Here is an 18,740-nt window from a genome sequence, read left to right as displayed (position 1 = left end):
AGCAGAGAATCATGTGGTGGAAGCTAAGAAAGGAAGAATATTGTGCAGGTGATCAGAGAGACAGGCAGGGAAGTACTTGGTGTGTCTTCTGGAAGGAAAGGGGAGAAAGTGACTTGGTGTTGGAACCCCAAAATACTGGAAGTCATCGAAGTAAAGAGGTTAGCGAAGAAGTAGGGAATAAAAGGAATACATTGAGATCCGACATAGGGCAAAAGTAGGCAAAGGCTAAACAAGAGTCTTATGAAAACATGTACACCAGGTTGGACACGGAACAAGGAGAAAAGGATCTCTTCAGGTTGGGCAGACAGAGGGATGTGCAGGAAGTTAGAGTGATTAAGCATAGAGATGGAAATGTGCAATAGTGTGCTAAATAAATGGAAAGAATACTTTGAGAAGTTCATGAAGAAAATGAGAGAGAAGAACAGAAAAGGTGAGTGTGAAGGACAAGGAAGTGGCAATGATTAGTAAGGGTGAAGTTATAAAGGTACTAAAGAGGATGACAAATGGAAAGGCCCTGATGACATACCTGTGGAGGTATAGAAGCAATTTGCAAAGGTGATTATGGAGTTTTTGAGCAATTTATTCAACAGAATACTCGTGGGGGAGAAGATGATTTAAGAATGGAGGAAAAGTGTGCTCATTCCCATATTCAAGAACAAAAATGATTTACAGAGCTGTGGGAACTATAGAGGGATAAATTTGATAAGCCACACAAATGGGAAAGACCAGTGGAAGCTGGAATCAGGACTGAAGTAAGTATCTGCGAGCAACAGTATGGTTTCATGGCTAGAAAGAGCACCACAGATGCGGGGATAATCACACGGCACAATTCTGCGATATTCGCGCAAAAAATTCAGAAAGTCACACAAAAATGTGACTTATGCAATAAATTATCGCATTGACATCTTACATTTAATAGAGAGGTGAAAATAATCAGACAAAACAGACTGCCCAAGCGACGGGAAAGTTGATAATAACCACCGTGTTTGCTTGTCCAAGCAGTCAGAAAACCTGCCACAGAAGTGATTTCCGACTCAATGCCATAAACCCACAGATCAACCTACTTTGCCAGCGAGGTATGTTGTGATTCGTGCATGTGGTCTGCTGCTGAGTGCTCGTCATGCTGTTCCTTGTAACCCTACAAAATGCCACCTAAAAATCGAGCTCCCCCGGCTCAGCCGGACGACAAAGGCATTAAACGTTTCTTCACTGGTACGGACACCACAAGTCCCCAGAACAATGAAAATTAAATGAAAATGATGTGCAGAGAAAAGGGTCTAACTGGACAATTCTTTGACAGAATCCACATCTTATAAATACACATTGTGCTGACCATTGTGTTGGTCTGTGTTCAGAGCAGGCTGCAGGAAAAAATTCCAGGTGAGTATTTTCTAAATAATTCTTCCCATTTTATGATTTTGTTCTGCTTTATTTAAATGTTTTTAATTTGTTTTCGTAAATGGATGAGAATTTTAAATAACCATACTAAAAAATTATATCCTGTAACATTAAAACAAGATGGGCAATGAAGCAATCAACAGTTTTTTAATCAAGATGATGATTGATCTTGATAAAAAAATAAATATTTTCACCAGTGTAATTGTATCTTCTGTCCCATTTGATCCTTTTTGTATTCTTTTTTTTTTTTCAAAGCCATGAAATATTATCAAGGTATTCTGGACTATTACTTCAAAACATACCCCAAGAGGAACGACAACTGAGTAGAAGTCCCAAAATTGTTGGATGAGCCAACTCTAAAATGCAGAGAAGTTCACACAGTCCGCTGGCTGAGCTTCTATTAGGCCTAAGAATCTATAATCAGAACACTAGACTCCCTTCAGATAGTTTAAAACAAAAAGCTAAAGGTCTTAGTAAAAAGCGAGTTAGTGAAACAGTAACTGCTCAGTGAAATGACTATTTTAACACATGGAAGACAACACAGTGAGAGTTCAAGAATTACCTGTTTATTTCTTTTTCACATGCATTAAAATTATTTCTACATGAAAAAAGTGTAATAAAAAGTATAAAAGAAAATGTCATCAGTTTGGAGAAAATCCCATTCGTTTTGAACATTGTGAGATTTTCTCTCATTGTTAAACTGCTCCAGGATTATACCTACAGATACAAATTTTGCCTTGAGGATACTAGTGGAAAAGTACAGGTAGGAAGGTCAGAAGGAGCTATTTTGTGCCTTTGTGGCTCTAGAGCCTATGACAGAGTACCAAGAGAAGAACTGTGGTACCGCATGAGTAGTACAGAATATGTATGAGGGCAGCAGAAGAGTCAATAAGTTGGATTCCTTTCCGGTGAGAGTTGGGCCCTGCCAAGGCAGCCCTTTGTCACCGATTATGTTCAGAACTTTAATGGACAGAATTTCTAGGCGCAGCCGAGGCGTAGAGTGTGTCCGGTTTGGTGGACTCAGCATCGCATCTCTGCTCTTTGCAGATGATGTGGTTCTGTTGGCTTCGTAAAGCCTTGATCTCCAGGTCTCACTGGAGCAATTCGCAGCAGAGTGTGAAACGGCTGAGATGAGAATCAGCGCCTCCAAATCCAAGACTATGGTCCGCAGTCGGAAAAAGGTGGCGTGCCCTCTACACGTCGGGGATAAGGGAGGGAGGATGGATGGATGGGCAGCAGAACAGTGGTGAGGTGTGCCATGTTTGCTGTGGTAATGGATAGGCTGACAGGTGACGTTAGACTGGAATCCCTTTGGACCATGATGTTTGCAGATGATATTGTGATGTGCAGGGAACAGGTGGAGGAACTATTAGAAAGATTGGGGCATGCACTGGAAAGGAGCGGAATGAAGATTAGCCAAAGTAAAACAGAATGTGTGTGTGTGTGTGTGAGTGAGAGTGGATAGGAAGTGAAGAAACGGGTCCAAGCAGGTTGGAAACCTTGGCAGATGGTGTCTGGTGTGTTATGTGACAGAAGAGTCTCTCCTAGGATGAAGGGCAAAGTTAATAAAACACTCGTGAGGCCAGCGTCACCTTATCGTGGTGGAGGGGTTTGTGTGTCCCGATGATCCTAGGAGCTAAATTGTCTGGTGCTTCACGCCCCTGGTAGGGTCACCCATAGCAAAAAGGTCCTAGGTGAGCGACCAGACAAAACCCCTATGATGAGTGCCAAATGTTGGATATCTGTTTCCCTTGTCCGGATGCAGGTTACGGGAGCCCCCCTCTGGAGCCAGGCCTGGAGTGGGGCTCAAAGGCGAGCACCTGGTGGCCGGGCCTGCACTCATGGGCTCAGCTCACGGTAACATGGGCCCCCCTTTCCATGGGCTCACCATCTGTGAGAGGGACCATAGGGGTCAGGTGCGGAGTGAGCTCGGCGGTGCCCAAAGGTGGAGACTTTAGCGATCTGATCCCCGGCTCCAGAAACTAGCACTAGGGACATGGAATATCGCCTCCTTGGCAGGGAAGGAGCCCGAATTGGTGCGTGAGGTCCAGAAGTTGCGACGAGATATAGTCAGACTTACCTCTACACACCGCTTGGGCTTTGGTACGACTCCTCTTGAGAGGGGTTGGACTCTTCTCCACGCTGAAATTGGCCAAGGTGGGATACACCGAGCGGGTATGGGTATACTTATTGCCCCCCGGCGCGGGGCCTGTACGATTAGTAAGGGTGAAGTTAGAAATGTACTAAAGAGGATGACAAATGGATAGGTCCTGATGACAAAGATTTGGACCCTCAGTGGAGAAATTGGCTGAATGATGTTGAACTACAATCTACAAAATCTTTAAATCCCAACATACTTTGTTGCAGAAGCCTTAGGAGAAGTTCATAGAGTCATGTTGCATCACTTCTCAGATGGAAATACTTATGGCACCAGTCAGTGTCATACATCTGTGTAGAAGGTGAGGATGAAGCGCATTGCTCTTTGAGCATAGGCAAAGCAGGAATTGGTCCTACAAAAGTCTTAACGATACTAAGATTGGAGTTAACAGCAACTGCGATATCCTCAGCAGTCAGTCGCATATGAAGAGAGGAGCTGGATCTCAAAATCGATCAGGAATATTTTTGGACAGTCAAAAGTAGTTTTAGGCTACATTGCTCATGAAGACCGTAGTTTCATGTTTTTGTTCAAAACAGTGATTGATTATAGGCAAAATCCAGCTGATCATGCCAACAGAGGTCTCTTGGTGGAAGACTCAATAACTTCCAAATGGTTCAAAGGACCAAAGTTCTTCAGGGAAAGACGAATTGTCACACCAAACACAAACCCAGAGTTTATGGTAGAATATCCCAAGATAAAAACAAGACAATCAATGAAATTCTGTTATCAATGAGAATTCTTAAGAGTGGTTCAAGTGATTCTCTAAGTAGCAATACTGCATTGAAAGTAGTAGCTTGTATTGGGACAAAGTCACATTGTCAGAGTTCATAATTTCACTTCAGTACAGTACAATGGAGATCACGATCCAAAAAAAGCAATATTTTGGTGCTTGTGAGATTTGCACAAAGATGTTTATAAAGAGTTGCACCAGCTAAATTAGGGAAAACTGTCAGAATTGGTTGTACAAACTTGACCCAGTTTTGCAAGAGGGAGTACCGTACGTCGGGTGGGAGGAAGATAAGCAGCTTCTTTACCTCAACTTTAAAGATCGATCCATTCAACCAAAAGACTGTCGGTACAAGCCAAATTTTGGACAACTGTCATGAGAAAATAAAGCATCAAGCCCGAGGTCAAACACTGAATGAACTGAGAGCAAATGGCTCCTGGATTTTTGGTAGCACTCAGGTTGTGGCAAATCACATCAGACTGTATACTATGTAGAAGAAGTCGCAACAGTGTAGTGTACAGAATGCCAGTCATATGGAAGCAGGGTGGGAGCAACATTAGTACAGTGAGAAGAGTGATGACTTGGGTGCTATCCAAAAGTTCTAGAAGACTGGAAAATATTTTCTATGAAGCCATGTCAACAATAAACAGTCACCCACTCACTACTGACAGCATCAGTGATCCCAAAAGTGAAGAACCACTTACATTAAACCCTTTGCTCACCCTGAAAACCTCTGTTCCGCAGGCTCACCCACGAAAATTTGTGGCAGAAGATATCTATACCCAAAAAAGGTGGAGCACAGTACAGTACTCGTCAGAACAATTCTGGACGAACAAAGAATATCTGGCAAACATCCCTGCCAGGCAATGGTGGCTATCTCCAAGACATAATGTGAAATTTGGAGATGTCATTCTCAACGAAGAAGCAACTCCCCACAGTTTGGACACTGGGAAGAGTGCTCAATGTCCATACAGACAAAAAAAAGATTGTGGGTCCAATTTCCCAACCGACCTGAAAAATTACCGCAACATTTTTAGACCACGTAATAAATGGTCAGAGGCGGGGTTCTCCACGGCCCAGTGTGCAGCGAGCTACCGTGCTATGCGGAAGCAGTTAAAGTGCCACTGTCATGAAATGCATGATTTTTAGTACGTTATTAATGAAAAAAACGGCAGCCAACATGGACCCATGCGTTTTTTCACCACAAAATATGTTTTTGACGTATACAGCTTTTTGTAACTCCCGCCATGACAATCCTCTCGAGGGGTTTGTTTTCGAGAAGCAGGAAGTGATGTAAAGGACAGACCCGCCCTCAAGTGGACTCGTTTGTTTCCATAAGTTTTACCTCCACGAAGGTAGCTCGTTCTTCCTTCGTGTCAGCCAAAATGCCGGCTTGTTGCATTGCTGGACATTGCTTGAACACTTGGGAGGATGGATTTACCCCTTTATAAGTGTGCAAGAGAATCGGTTCGTTGTAAAAAATGGATTGCACGGGTGTTGACGGTGTTGTTCATCGCGTACTGCGGGGGCTATAAACAACCCCCTAAAGCAGCACAGCTCGGCTCTGTGATAAGCCACCTCGGTGCCGAAAATGAGCCACACCGGCCGGCTGTGATGAGCCACGATGGCTCATCTCCGCCGCGGAAGTAGATCGGACGGGAGGCGGTTTGGCCATGATCGCATATCATCTGAATATGGCTTGAAACAATAGTGTAATATTGCCCCGAGGGCTCGAAGCAATAGCGTAATACAGCCCCGGTAACTTCACTCGGTTGTGTGGTTTTGTCCTTTTCGAAAAGATCTTCCGTGTCAAAAGGGGCTTGTTCGTCTCCCATAGTTAAGATGCACCGCGTGTTTTCATTGGCAAATGTCCGGGTGACGTCACGGACAGAGGATGCAGCCAATATGGCGACCACTTGGATGTCGTAGAATGACACTTCTGCAACTTTACGTATGGATGACGTGCTCTCCGCTCACATTTATTTTTTCGTATAGACATTGAAGTGAATAATGTTATATGTATTTTTCATTACAATATCTATTTTAGAATTTTTATAGGGATGACACTTGACCTTTAAGTCATGTGTTTGAAAGCAGCTGCGACGGGTGGGGGTGTGGCCGTGTGCCACTTCCTCGTGTGCGTTGCGGCTACATGGCAGCACCTGCACCTCGTTGCTTCCTGATTACATTGTAATGAAGCTTTGTTTTTCATGCCACTTGTTGCAAAATCATTGTGTGTAGATTCATTTGTGTTTACGAGAGTCAGTGAGCCTAACTATCATCCCATGGAATAGCGTTACTGAGCCATATCAAGTTACATTTTCATGTTTTTCCATGCCTGGGTTTTTACATTGTTTCATGTTTTTTGGTCCAAGCCTTTTGCCATGTGAGTTTCGCACCGTCACCCTGTTAGACTGCCTTCCCGCGTACGACTTTCTGCCTGGCCTTCCAGAATTCCACACTTACATCTCAGCTTCCTGCAGCTTGCTCCTGCCCTCTGCCTTGATCGTGACAAAATCAAGTTTATTTATTATCTTTGCTCATATATAAAACCACATGGAGGAAAGAAAAAAATGTAACTTTATTTTCAAAGGACCCATGATCAGTAAATTACAAGTCTCATAACACTGGTTTGAACTGTGACATTGTATAAAGTTGACTGAAAAATTTCATCATGGAAGTGTTTCACCATGTGACCTTGGCCAGCCATGATGTACGGATTAGAGACAGTGGCACTGAAGAGACAACGGGAAGCAGAACTGGAAAGTTAGATGTTTTGGGACAAGGTTCGAGAGAGCAGACTTCAATGGTTTATACATGTCCAGAGGGGAGAGAGAGAGAGTATATTGTTAGAAGGGTGCTGAGGATGGGGCTACCAGGCAAAAGAGTCAGAGGAAGACCAAAGAGAAGGTTGATGGATCTTGTGAGGGAAGACATGAGGGTAATTGGGGTGAGAGAGGAAGATGCAGGAGAGAGGCTAAGATGAAAAAAGATGACACGCTGTGACAACCCCTAATGGCACAAGCCGAAAGGAAAAGAAGAAAATCGAGAGTAGACATAAGCAGCATGTCTAGCTTGTCTTTGCTGTACAATGCCCAGACTGTGTTGCTCGCTAAAGCTGCAGTGGTGGACGGCACATAAGAACACTGTCATTATAAGACACATTGATGTGCTGCATAAGAGCTGTGATATTTGTAATTATGAGTTTACCCCTTTAAGAGAGAAGGAAGCCAGTGTAAGGTAAACTAGGGAGGAGAGAATGTGGCCGAGCAGCAGGTCGTCATTAGAGAAACTTCCATGTGCTGCCAAAATGTCCCCCCCCCACCCCACCCCAAAAAGTGCCTTTTTGTTTTCCCCACGGGATCGACCAAAACTGCCCCCAATCGGCCCATTGACCACCCCTGGTGTATTGTATCAAAATGAGAGGTGAACATAAATCGTAGTAATTTGGTCGGAGTGTAACTATCTGAACGACATTTCCTTACGTATGTAAATTTATCACATTTCAGAATGTAATATAGATTTGATTTCATAATGTAATTCGAAAGGTTACTAAATATAAATGTAAATATAATCAAATATGAGATTTAGGTTTGTTATAAATGTGAACTGTGCTATACAAAAATGGTTTTGTTGTATAAAAATCTTTGTGAAGACATTCTAAGGTGACAAATGGTCAACACCCTGGTCGCATTTGAAGCAGTGTGGAATTGTGGGAAGACAAAGGACAGATGTAGAAGCAGGAATGCATGGTATATATGGACAGACATTTACAACGTTGAAGAGGTGCACAAAGTAATTGCACCTTTGCTTATTTGTGTGTCTTCCTTAGTTTGTGATATGCTTTGAGCATATAATGGACATTTCATGTGTAATTAATTTATTGTTGTGTATGTTAGCATTAGGCCCATTCAGACTTCTGCTTTTTCTATAGTTTTCGCAGTGTCTTGTGATTTTGTGACATCATCCGTGGAGAAGGAAAAATAAATGAAAATCTTGACATAAGTATGAAGTGTAACCTTATTGCTGGACTGGTGTAACTAAAGTTTCAGTTCAGGAAACATTTTCATTTCAACAAGTAAATCACTGCGCTCCCGTTAGTTTATAATTGCGTTTTCACCGTCCCAGACAGATGCTGCATTTATATAGTGGCACAGGAATCATCTAAAAACTCTGCCAATCACTTTGTCCACGCCACTTTTGTTTAATTCAATAAATGACAAAATAACTATGTCAAGGCAGCAACATCCACAAACAACTCACGGCATCACAATTTTTTTTCCCAATTATGTTTTTATGATTGTGAAAAGCCATGTGATCCAGCAAGAATTTTCTTTTTAAATTTAAAGCCCCCTGAATGTTTTTCTCAACTCAAATACAATTTTGCAAACTGAAAGAGAATCGAGGAAGATTTTAATCATTAAGCAGTATCTTAAATGGAATTGGAATTGAATTTTTCTCTCTCCAATCATTAGTGCATCAAAACAGCCTGCAACATGCTTGCTTGAACCACTTCCTGGGAAATTCATTTAAAAGTCGTTTCCAACCCTAGTACCCTCTATCCTTGACATTGTAATTGTATCCCTCTTCTCTTGTGCTATACCCTTACCTTTTAAGAATTTTATGTTCAAACCCAACGTCTATACGGTCACCCTAGAGAAAATGCTCAAGGAATTTTGTGTCACAAAACCACTATCGTCACACAAATGTACGTGGACATCAAAAACGATTTAACTAATATTTTGGATTTTGGAGGTTAAACGATTTCTTCTCCATAATGCTCACAGAAAAGCTTAAGGTCGTCCGCTTAATGTCCCAAAAATGTCATCAAGAGTCACCAAAACCCATGTGGACAGCTCTACATATGCCTTCTTCTACAAAAACTCAGGTTAGACCAACAGTCTTTTTACTCTTATGCACTTAGACATGGTCTGAGCAGGCCTACGTTTATACAGACTTTCTGCCACTTTCCCCCAAAACAACTTTTGTTGCAAAGACAAATTAAACTTACGTGATCTGATGGTTTCTTCAGCTTATCTGACAAGGCAGCAAATGTTTTGCGGGAAGCACCGTTTGTTTTCAGCTCAACAAGAATGGCTCGATCTTCCTCTCTGGAACATCATACATGACAAAAGTGTAGCCGTATTGATTTTTTTTTTCCTCAGACAACCTCAATACATTTTTTTACTTTGAAACAGCATTCACGTAAACATTGGTTTTATATTAGTAAAGTTCCTCTATGTTTATCCATAATGGCCTAACAAGAATCACACAAACCTCTTTAGTATCCATTATTTGATGCATGTGGCCAGTTGGAATCTACTCTTTGAGTAGTGCATTTCACAATTTAACAGTGGACAAGTTAATGCTTTAATCAGATTACTTTCAAAAACATAGAAATATAGATTATTAACCGTTTTCTGTCATAACATTAATAAAATGTTGACACGTAATGCTATCAAATACTGACCTTGTCCATGCCATCACCAAAGCTCCTTTTTTCTTGATGATGTTCATGGCAGACAAACTATTTGGGGATGAAGAAAAGGATTTTGATCCAACATCTTTTTTGATGTTGAAGGCAGTGTTTTCCACATGTTTCTCTTCATCCTTTCTTGAACGCTTAGCTTTTGACTGCTCATGGTGCTTTTTCCGTTTTTTACTTTTTTCACAACCCCTTTTGTCTTGTTCTGTCTGTGTACTTGTGTTCTGTTCCATTTTGTCTGACCTTGATGTTTCCATTTCTCTCTGCATATCTGAAAGGTTTGAACCTGCATGGTTTATCTGATTTGTTTTTGAGCTTTCCCTATTGCCTTGCACAGTACTGTAAAGTAAAGAACAGGTGGTTTTCTGTGAATCAGAGGTTATAGTTCCTGATGGACACGGGGAATTCGGACTGTGCGTCTCCACGTGGGATGTGGGACTTGGGTTTTCATCATTCGTGAGTGGAATACATAGAGAAGATGCTCTGATGTTGTCCCCAAATGGGAGGTTAGAGCTTTTAAGAAAGGTTCCCTCGGAATGAGTCATTTTAAACATAGCTTTTGGAGAATCAATATTGTTTAAGTCCTCTATCACATACGCTTCTGAGAGAGTAGACATGCAAACAGAGGGTGAAGCTTCTTTTTTTATGTTTAAATGTTCTTGAGTTGAACAAATAGTGTTCAACTCATCTTGACGTACTACAGGGTCTTCAGAATGGTCAAAGAGGTATTTTGGAGGAATTACATTGCATGGATTAGTATATTTATCAATCTTGTCAAAGAAATATTTAGCTTGGTTTTCCAGAGCTTCCACATCATCTGAATTATGATCTTTTTCTGTTAGTGTTTGACATAAGGTCTTCTTTGTAGAGAGGGTAGCATCTGTCTGTAAAGTGCCCTGACAAATCTTCACAATGAAATGATCATTGGACTTTTCTAACACCAGTGCCTGCATGGGCAATTCTGGCTTCAACACAAAAGTACTCACAGCTGCCTGTGAGGCCACACTGTTGCTGGACTCAATACTAGAGTTGTCTGTGTCAAGGGCCAAATGAAGGTCTTGTTCAGTAGCATCTTCATTATCTAGTAGAGCATCCTCACTAATGTGAGCACTGATGATACTGTCTGGTGTAGATATGGTATGTATGCCAGATGGTTGGAGAAAGCTCAGGTGGCTGTCAGACTTGAGAGGTGATGGAATAGTGAGGGACACTGCCAGATCTTCAGCTAGAATAGAATAATTCTTCTGTGAAAAAAAGCTGGACTGCAGTGCTGCTTGACTCTCTGATGGAACTTCTAATAAGCAGCTTTCATCAAGTAAAGCTGGATTTGGTCTGACCTGATCTTTGGGCCATGGTGACATCTCCCAAGGTGAAATACTAGACCATGTAGTAATAAGCTTGGAGGGAGTATGAAATTTGGTTGGGGAAAAGTATTTAGATGGAGAGTCAAATTTATTTGGAGTTGTAATGCTGATGAGTCTTTCTCCATTCTTCTTTGGAGTACCAAGAGTCCATGATGTGCTCTCGCCTGTTATTCTACTGGCTTCAAGTAAGTCCGATCCTTGCAACAGACACTTAAATATTTCTCCCATTTCAGAATCTCTTACCAGGTTGAACGTTAAACTTGTAGTTTGCTGCTCTGTTAGGAGTTCAAAGTCACTTTTGTCAAGCATAGACGTACTTTGAGTGGCCAGCAAAGAAGGCATTTTATGTTTCCCAGAGACCAAAGACTTTTTAGGAGAAAGACAGTCCACTCCTGAGTAAGTATCGTCACAATTTTGTGTATGTGGACATTTGCTTTCTTTTTCTGTATGAGCAATTGTTATATCTTTGCCCTTACTACCAAGACCTCTTTCATAAGGCGGAGCAAATGATATGATTTGTTTCTGAGTGCTAAGAATATCTTTTGATTCTTTTTGTTGAGATTGTATCTTCCCATTAGGCAAGCAATTCAAAACTCTTTCACGAGAAATATTTTCTTCCAGCAAGGTTTTGGCTGGTCGACACAGGCTCTTCAGTGTCATATAAATGTCCTTAAGCAAGAAGTCAACTTGTTTATCTACAAAGACCCACAACTTTTGTTTCAGATCAACAGCTTGTTGCTCAAAGATACGTTTTACAATACCATTGTCTGCTACTTTGTTAAAAAAAGATTCAATTAATAGTTTCAGCTTTGATTTCAGCTCCATTGCCTGACAGCATAGATGACCAAAATGGGCTCCATCCACAAATTCCACAAATGACTCTCTAAAATTCTCCATTACACCAAAAAAACTCTTCTTTGGAAAGGTTTTGTGAAGCTTCATATATTTTTTACGTATTTCCAAGCGAACTGATGTGAACATTTCCATTACTTCTTGTATTGTTGAAAAAGTAGCTTTGGCAATTGTTGGGCAAACTGTTTTAAAACGGCTCTTACTACCTGGACTTTGTGTTGATACATTTCCTGTTGTAATAATTTCTTTTGAAGCAAAAGACATTGCTTCTGATTTCCTCTCCAAAGGTTTTTCTTTATTTCTGTGATTTTCTGCAACCTTAATTCTCTTGGTTGCATTAGGGGGTGAATGTGCCTCTTCAGTTCCACTTAAAATCTTCTCTTCCTCTAGTTCAGTGTAAGAAAGATTTGAAGGCATGTCTAATTTGTCATAATTTACAGGATAAAATGGGGATTTGTTTTCTTTGTTTAAGTCCAATTTCTTTAAGTCGGCACCATCAGCTGTGTTTGAGAACTCTGCACACATGAAAGAATAGAAGAACAGGTTATGAGAGGTATCTTACATATGCAAAATTACAAGAAAGCTCTACAGACAACACGCTCAATCATAACACAAATCTGTTCAAAACGGTGAAAAGAGTTGTGGCAAGTTATTTAACAAAAATAGTTTACTATGACTTGATTAGAATTTGTTTGTTTGTCTGCCGTAATGGCTTTTGAGGACTCCCCACTAGGCAATTGAGGGTGATGGCTGGCCAAGCGGAATGCAGCTTTAGTGGTCGTCAAAAACTTGCACATGGAAGGAGCTTGGTAAGCCAATAGAGAATGACTTCTGGAGAGCTTCAAAGAAATTCTTGTCCAACATCTGCCAACTGAGGAGGGAGAAGCACTGCACCATCAACACTGTGTATATTGGGGGTGGTGTGCGGTTGACCTTGACTCAAGACATGAGTCGGCGAGGAAAACACTTCAAAAACATCAATTTCAATGACAGCTTCCCATGAGGAAGCAAAGTGTTGGATTTCTGAGAGGTGCTCTCCTATCCCCGGGGTTGAGGTCACTGAGGTCCTCAGTGGCAGTTACCAAAGTCTTTGGATTTTGGCTGGCCTGACTGACATGCCTCTGCAACATTGCATGTACATCAGGACCTCTGAATTGGCAGACTCGGGTGGTGTTCCCCCTTTTTAAAATGGCACAAAAAGTGTGTTCGAACTACAGTGGGATCATATTCCTCACCATCCCTGGTAAGGTCTACTCAGGACTGGTGGAGAGGATGGTCCATCGGGATGTATGCAGTATGGTTTTCATCCTGGCTGTGAAAAAGTGGACCAGATCTTCACCCTGTGTTTTGTGGAATTTGAGAAGGCGTTTGACCTCTCTTGAAGTCCTGTGGGGGATTTCTTCTAGAGTATGGGGTAACGAACCTGCTGATACGTGCTGTTCGATCCCTGTATGACCAGTGTCAGAGTATAAAATAAGATCCTGGTGCAAGTGGAGAAGTTCAATTACCTTGGGGTCTTGTTCACGAGTGAAGGAGGAATGGACTGAGAGATCGACAGGCTGACTGGTACAGCATCTGCAGTATTGCAGACTCTGTACTGGTCCACTATGGTAAAGAAAGTGCTAAGCCGAAAAGCAAAACTCTTAATTTACCAGTCAATCTTATGTTCCTACCCCTGAGCTATGGTCACGAGCTGTGGGTCGTGACTAAAAGGACAGGATCCCGAAAACAAGTGGCATACAAGCGGGGAAAACATGCCGACAGAAGATCACCATATTTTGACAGTTGGAACAATAGGAAAAATCCAGTCATCCATTTTCCAAGCCACTTATCCTCACAAGGGAGTTTTCAATTCTAAATTTTGATGACCAAATAAATATGCACTTTAAGAAAATGTAAGAACTCTGTGTTGTGAAGTGTCTCTTAATAGGTGGGAATTTCAAATGTGTGATGAATCATCCATCCATCCATTATCTATGTCACTTATCCTCATAAGGGCTGTATGGGAGCACCGGAGCCTATACCAGCTATCTTCGGGCAGGAGGCAGGGTACACGCTGAACTGGTTTCCAGCCAATCGCTGGGCATATTGAAAGAACCAACCATTCGCACTCAAAATCACACCTAAAGCCAATTTAGTCTCTGATGAAGGCGTTTTTGGGAAGTGGGAGGAAACCGGAGTGCCGGAGAAAACCCAAGCAGGAACAGAGAGAACATGCAAACTCCACAGAGGCGGAATTCTGGGAAGGCTGGTGTTTGAAACCCGCTCCTCAGAACTGTGAGGCAGAACCTCTAACCAGTCGCACCACCGTGTAGTCTGTGGTGAATCAACATTTAGATAAACAACCTTCAGATAAGGGTGCAATTTCAAGAGAAACAAGGACCTTTCAGAGTCTGTCTGATAAAACAGATGGGATTGGTCAGTGATCCCTAAACTACGGCCCACGGGGGCTCCATATTTTGCCTGCCCCTCTGAACAATACCAGATAAGCATTATTACTATTTTTTTCCCCTCAGCTCATGATCAAGACTTGTACACACATAGAATGTAAAATTCTACATTGGTACCTCTGCTGAGCAAAGCAAAGAAATTTATTTGTATAGGGCATTTCATACATGAGGTAACTCAATGTGCTTTACATAATTAAAAGGATTTGAATAAAGAGGTAAAACATTTACAACAGCATAAAAATGTAAAAGACAAGAAAAATATATATTTAAAAAAATAAGTAAATTAAAAACAACGTAAAGTGGAGGGAATATCATTAAAATTGGAAATACTCTAAAAAGCATGAGAAAGAGTTTTCAACCTGGATTCAAAAACATTCCCAGTTTGGGGCTGACGTCACCTCTATTGGCAACTTATTCCATTTGTGTGCAGCATTCAAGCAAAAGGCTGCTTGACCATGTTTTCATTCCACTATTAATAGGATTTGACTTGTCTGTTGAGCTCAGAGCTCTACTGGGTTTGTATTCCGCAAACATATTTTTTTATGTATTCAGGACTGAAAGCATTTAGTGATTTATAGACCAGTAGCAGAACTTTAAAATCTATTCAAAAGCTGACTTGAAGCCAGTACAAGGACTTATATGCTCTTACCTCTTTGTTCTGGTCAGAACTCGAGCTGCAGCATTCTGAATGAGTTGCAGCTGTTCAATGCTCTTTTGGGGACTCCAGTTAGAAGACCATGACTGTACTCAAGTCTACTTGAGATAAAAGCATGGATGAGCTTTTCCTGGTCTGTTTAACACATCCAAGCCTTCACTCAAGATATGTTTTTCAGATGGTAAAAGGCAGGTTTTGTGATTGATTTGATATGACTGTTGAAAGTCAGGTCAGAATCAAGGTTTAGGACTTGGTCTTTTGTTTTTTAAAGATATACTCCAGGTGTTTACTAACAGCAAAAAAGGTAGAAGTTAAACCATTTGAGGACCGTTACATTTAGTCCTACCCACAATTCCAACCTGTTCAACAGTTTATGATCTCCCGTATCAAAAGCTGCACTGAGATCCAACAAGACCAAAATGGACACATTTCCTTTGTCAGTATTCCTCAAAAAGTCAATTTGAATGCAAGAAATTGCAGAGTTGATAAAAATAATGTTCTCAAGAGTCTTGGCTATGAAAGGGAGATTTGAGATGGGGTCGATAGGTTGCCAACATGGAATCGTCCAGTCTTTTTTTTTTTTTTTTTTTTTTAAAGAGGCTTACCAGCAGCTACTTTAAGAGCTTTTCGGAAACTCACCAGACTGAAGTGAGCAATTATTTGCTGCAAATCAGCACTGACTTCACAATAGTTTTGAAATAAATTAAATGGTATTGAGTTTACTGATTTGGGCTGACATTTGACCTGATGGATTGTATTTTTTCACAAAAATAACAGGCAAACTCATTGCATTCATTGGCTGTTAAAAATTCTGGAGGTATCTGATTTGGAGGAGTTGTGAGCTTGTCAACCACAGTAAACAGAGTGCAAGTATTGTTGATGTTTTTACTGAACATTACTGATCAGAAGTGTTGAAGTCTAGCCCTAATTCACTCTTGGTTAAAATTACAAAGATACTGTCGAGGTCATAGTCAACTTGGAGTTTAGTTTTTCTCCACGTGTTTTTTGCTTTCCTACACTTTGGTTTTGAGCGCTTGACGATCATTGTGCTCCTCCACGGTGTTCTAGGTCGCCTCAGGATGGTCTTAGTTTTAACAGGAGCAACAGCATTCATGACATTTGAGATTCTGAGGTGAAATTGTCCCAAAAAAATCATCAACTGTTTAAGTATTTACAGTCTGTGGGACAGTCACAGTCTCCATAAACTTAGTGGCAGTACTCTCATTTATGTAGCTTTTCCTAATAGGAGAGAGGTTGTGTGAACTTTTGGAAGAATCTGTAATTCAAAAAAATGCACAAAAATGGTCATAAATTCATTACCTTTATGTCAATCAATAGAATTTCAACATCCTTAGAGATGACAAGGTTTAAGATGTGACTGAGTGTGAGTTGGACTCTTAATATGTTGAGAGAGGTCAAATGTGTCTATTATGGCAGAAGGTTCTTTGGATGTTTTTTTCCATGTTATTGTCAACATGAATGTTAAAGTCCCCTGTTATGACAAAACAGCTGTACTCAGGACAGATAACTGACAGCAGTTCTGAAAAATCTTCCATAAATTTCTTATTGTATATTGGAGGTCTATAATTCATTAAAACCTTTGGGTTACCTTTAACTAAAAAGACATATGAAAAAGAGCTAAAATCACACAGTATAATTTCTTAACATTGAAATGATTTGAAAATAAGAGATATACTACCACCCACTCCGTTGTTGACAATAGTATTCATTCTATCCATCAGACACAACATTACATTCAAACTGGGAGAGGGGAGCGAACAACTACTGCAGATTGTTGGTTGTTTTAGTTGTAGAGAAGAAATCCTGAGGTGTGGATCGTTGCAAGGGGGCAGGAAGAAGTGTGGGAGATTTAAAGTGCTGGCACATTCCATTTGTCATTTGCTCTTCTGATTTTTTGGATGACCTAAATGAGTCTTTGTCCACCTTGCCTTGCCTAATCTCTTGTTCCTCTGATTGTTGAGGAACTGCATCCTTTTGTCCTTGATTTTTAAAAATTTTTTTTTTTTTTTTTTTTTACAGTGAATTACGCACAAAAAAATGTTGGGAGCCAATAACTTAACCCCTTGTCTATTTAGACAGAAACAGTCTGCTTTGTAAAGATGTTTACGCTCCCAAAAAAGGCAGAAGTTGTCAATGAAACTCACGGATAGTACAGTGCACACTTCACTTATCTGCTCATTTAATTGACAGAGTTTTGAGAAACTTTCTCCAGATCATAGAAGTGGGAGAGGTCCGCTTATAAAAACCTCCATCCAAACCTTGCACTTTTGTTGTATCAATGAAATCTCATATCATTACCTCTCTGCTTGAGAACATTAAAGGCCCCCTGTGTGTATAATGACAGATTTCACAGTTGGGTGCTGATCAGTGATCTCCAGGATTTTTTTTTTGATACAGTGAAGAAAGTGAGTATTTGAACATCCTGCTATATTGCAAGTTCTCCCACTTAAAAATCATGGTCTGAAATTTTCATCGCAGGTGCATGTCCACTGTGAGAGCGATATCCGAAAAAGAAAAATTCAGAAATCACAATGTATGATTTTCAAACAATTTATTTGTGGGATCCAACTGCAAATAAGAATATGAACACCTGAGAAAACCAATGTTAATATTTGGTACAGTAGCCTTTGTTTGCAATTACAGAGGTCAAACGTTTCCGGTATCTGTTCACCAGGTTTGCACACACTGCCGGAGAGATTTTTGCCCACTCCTCCACACAGATATTCTCTAGATCAGACAGGTTTCTGGGCCGTCGCTGAGAAACACGGAGTTCCAAAAATCCCTCCAAAGATTTTATATTGGGTTTAGGTCTGGAGACTGGCTAGGCTATGCGAGAACCTTGATGTGCTTGTTACAGAGCCACTACTTGGTTTTCCTGGCTGTGTAATTTGGGTCATTGTCATGTTGAAAGACCCAATTCTCTGACTGAGGGAAAGGGGTTGTTCTCCAAAATCTCACAATACATGGCCGCGGTCATCCTCTCCTTAATACAGTGCAGTCGTCCTGTACCATGTGCAGAAAAACACCCCCAAAGCATGATGCTACCACCCCCATGCTTCACAGTAAGGATGGTGTTCTTGCGATAGAACTCATCATTAGTCTTCCTCCAAACACGGTTAGTGGAATTACGACCAGAAAGTTCCTTATTGGTCTCATCTGACCAAATAAACTTTCTCCTATAACTCCTCTGTGTCATCCAAATGGTCATTGGCAAACTTAACATGGACCTTGACATGTGTTGGTTTAAGCAAGGTAACCTTCCGTGCCAAGCATGATTTCAAACCATGATGTCGTAGTGTAGTACCAACAGTCACCTTGAAACGGTAGTCCCAGCTCTTTCCGGTCATTGACCAAGTCCTGTCGTGTAGTCCTGGTCTGATTCCTCACCGTTCTAAGGATCATTGAGACCCCACGAGGAGATGTATTGCATGCGGATCCACTCCGATTGAGCTTGACAGTCATGTTTAGCTGCTTCCATTTTCTAATGATTGCTCCAACAGTGGACCTTTTTTTCCCCACCAAGCTACTTGGCAATTTCTCTATCGCCCTTTCCAGCTGTGTGGAGTTGCACAATTTTGTCTCTGGTGTCTTTGGACAGCTCTTTGGTTTTGGCCATGTTACAAGTTTGAG

At 41.1% G+C, this 18,740-nt stretch overlaps 1 protein-coding gene across 5 annotated transcripts in view; it reads right to left on the bottom strand.

Annotated features, from left to right (window-relative positions):
- casp8ap2 (caspase 8 associated protein 2) overlaps positions 1-18,740 on the bottom strand; it is a 102,935-nt gene that overhangs the window by 22,270 nt on the left and 61,925 nt on the right. For 2 of the 5 annotated variants that reach the window (XM_061812806.1, XM_061812808.1), the window contains 2 exons: positions 9,754-12,499; positions 9,295-9,394 (listed from right to left, as the gene is read on the bottom strand). The exons of 1 other annotated variant lie outside the window; for it this stretch is intronic. In XM_061812806.1, coding sequence (XP_061668790.1) covers positions 9,295-9,394; positions 9,754-12,499 — 2,846 coding nt within the window. Of the gene's footprint in view, positions 1-9,294; positions 9,395-9,753; positions 12,500-18,740 lie in introns of those variants that run through there. 2 more of the 5 variants (XM_061812810.1, XM_061812809.1) reach the window with 2 other exon arrangements.

Source organism: Syngnathoides biaculeatus, chromosome 23 (genome assembly GCF_019802595.1).
Source record: "Syngnathoides biaculeatus isolate LvHL_M chromosome 23, ASM1980259v1, whole genome shotgun sequence".
Lineage (NCBI taxonomy): Eukaryota > Metazoa > Chordata > Actinopteri > Syngnathiformes > Syngnathidae > Syngnathoides > Syngnathoides biaculeatus.
This window is presented reverse-complemented; position numbering and strand designations above follow the sequence as displayed.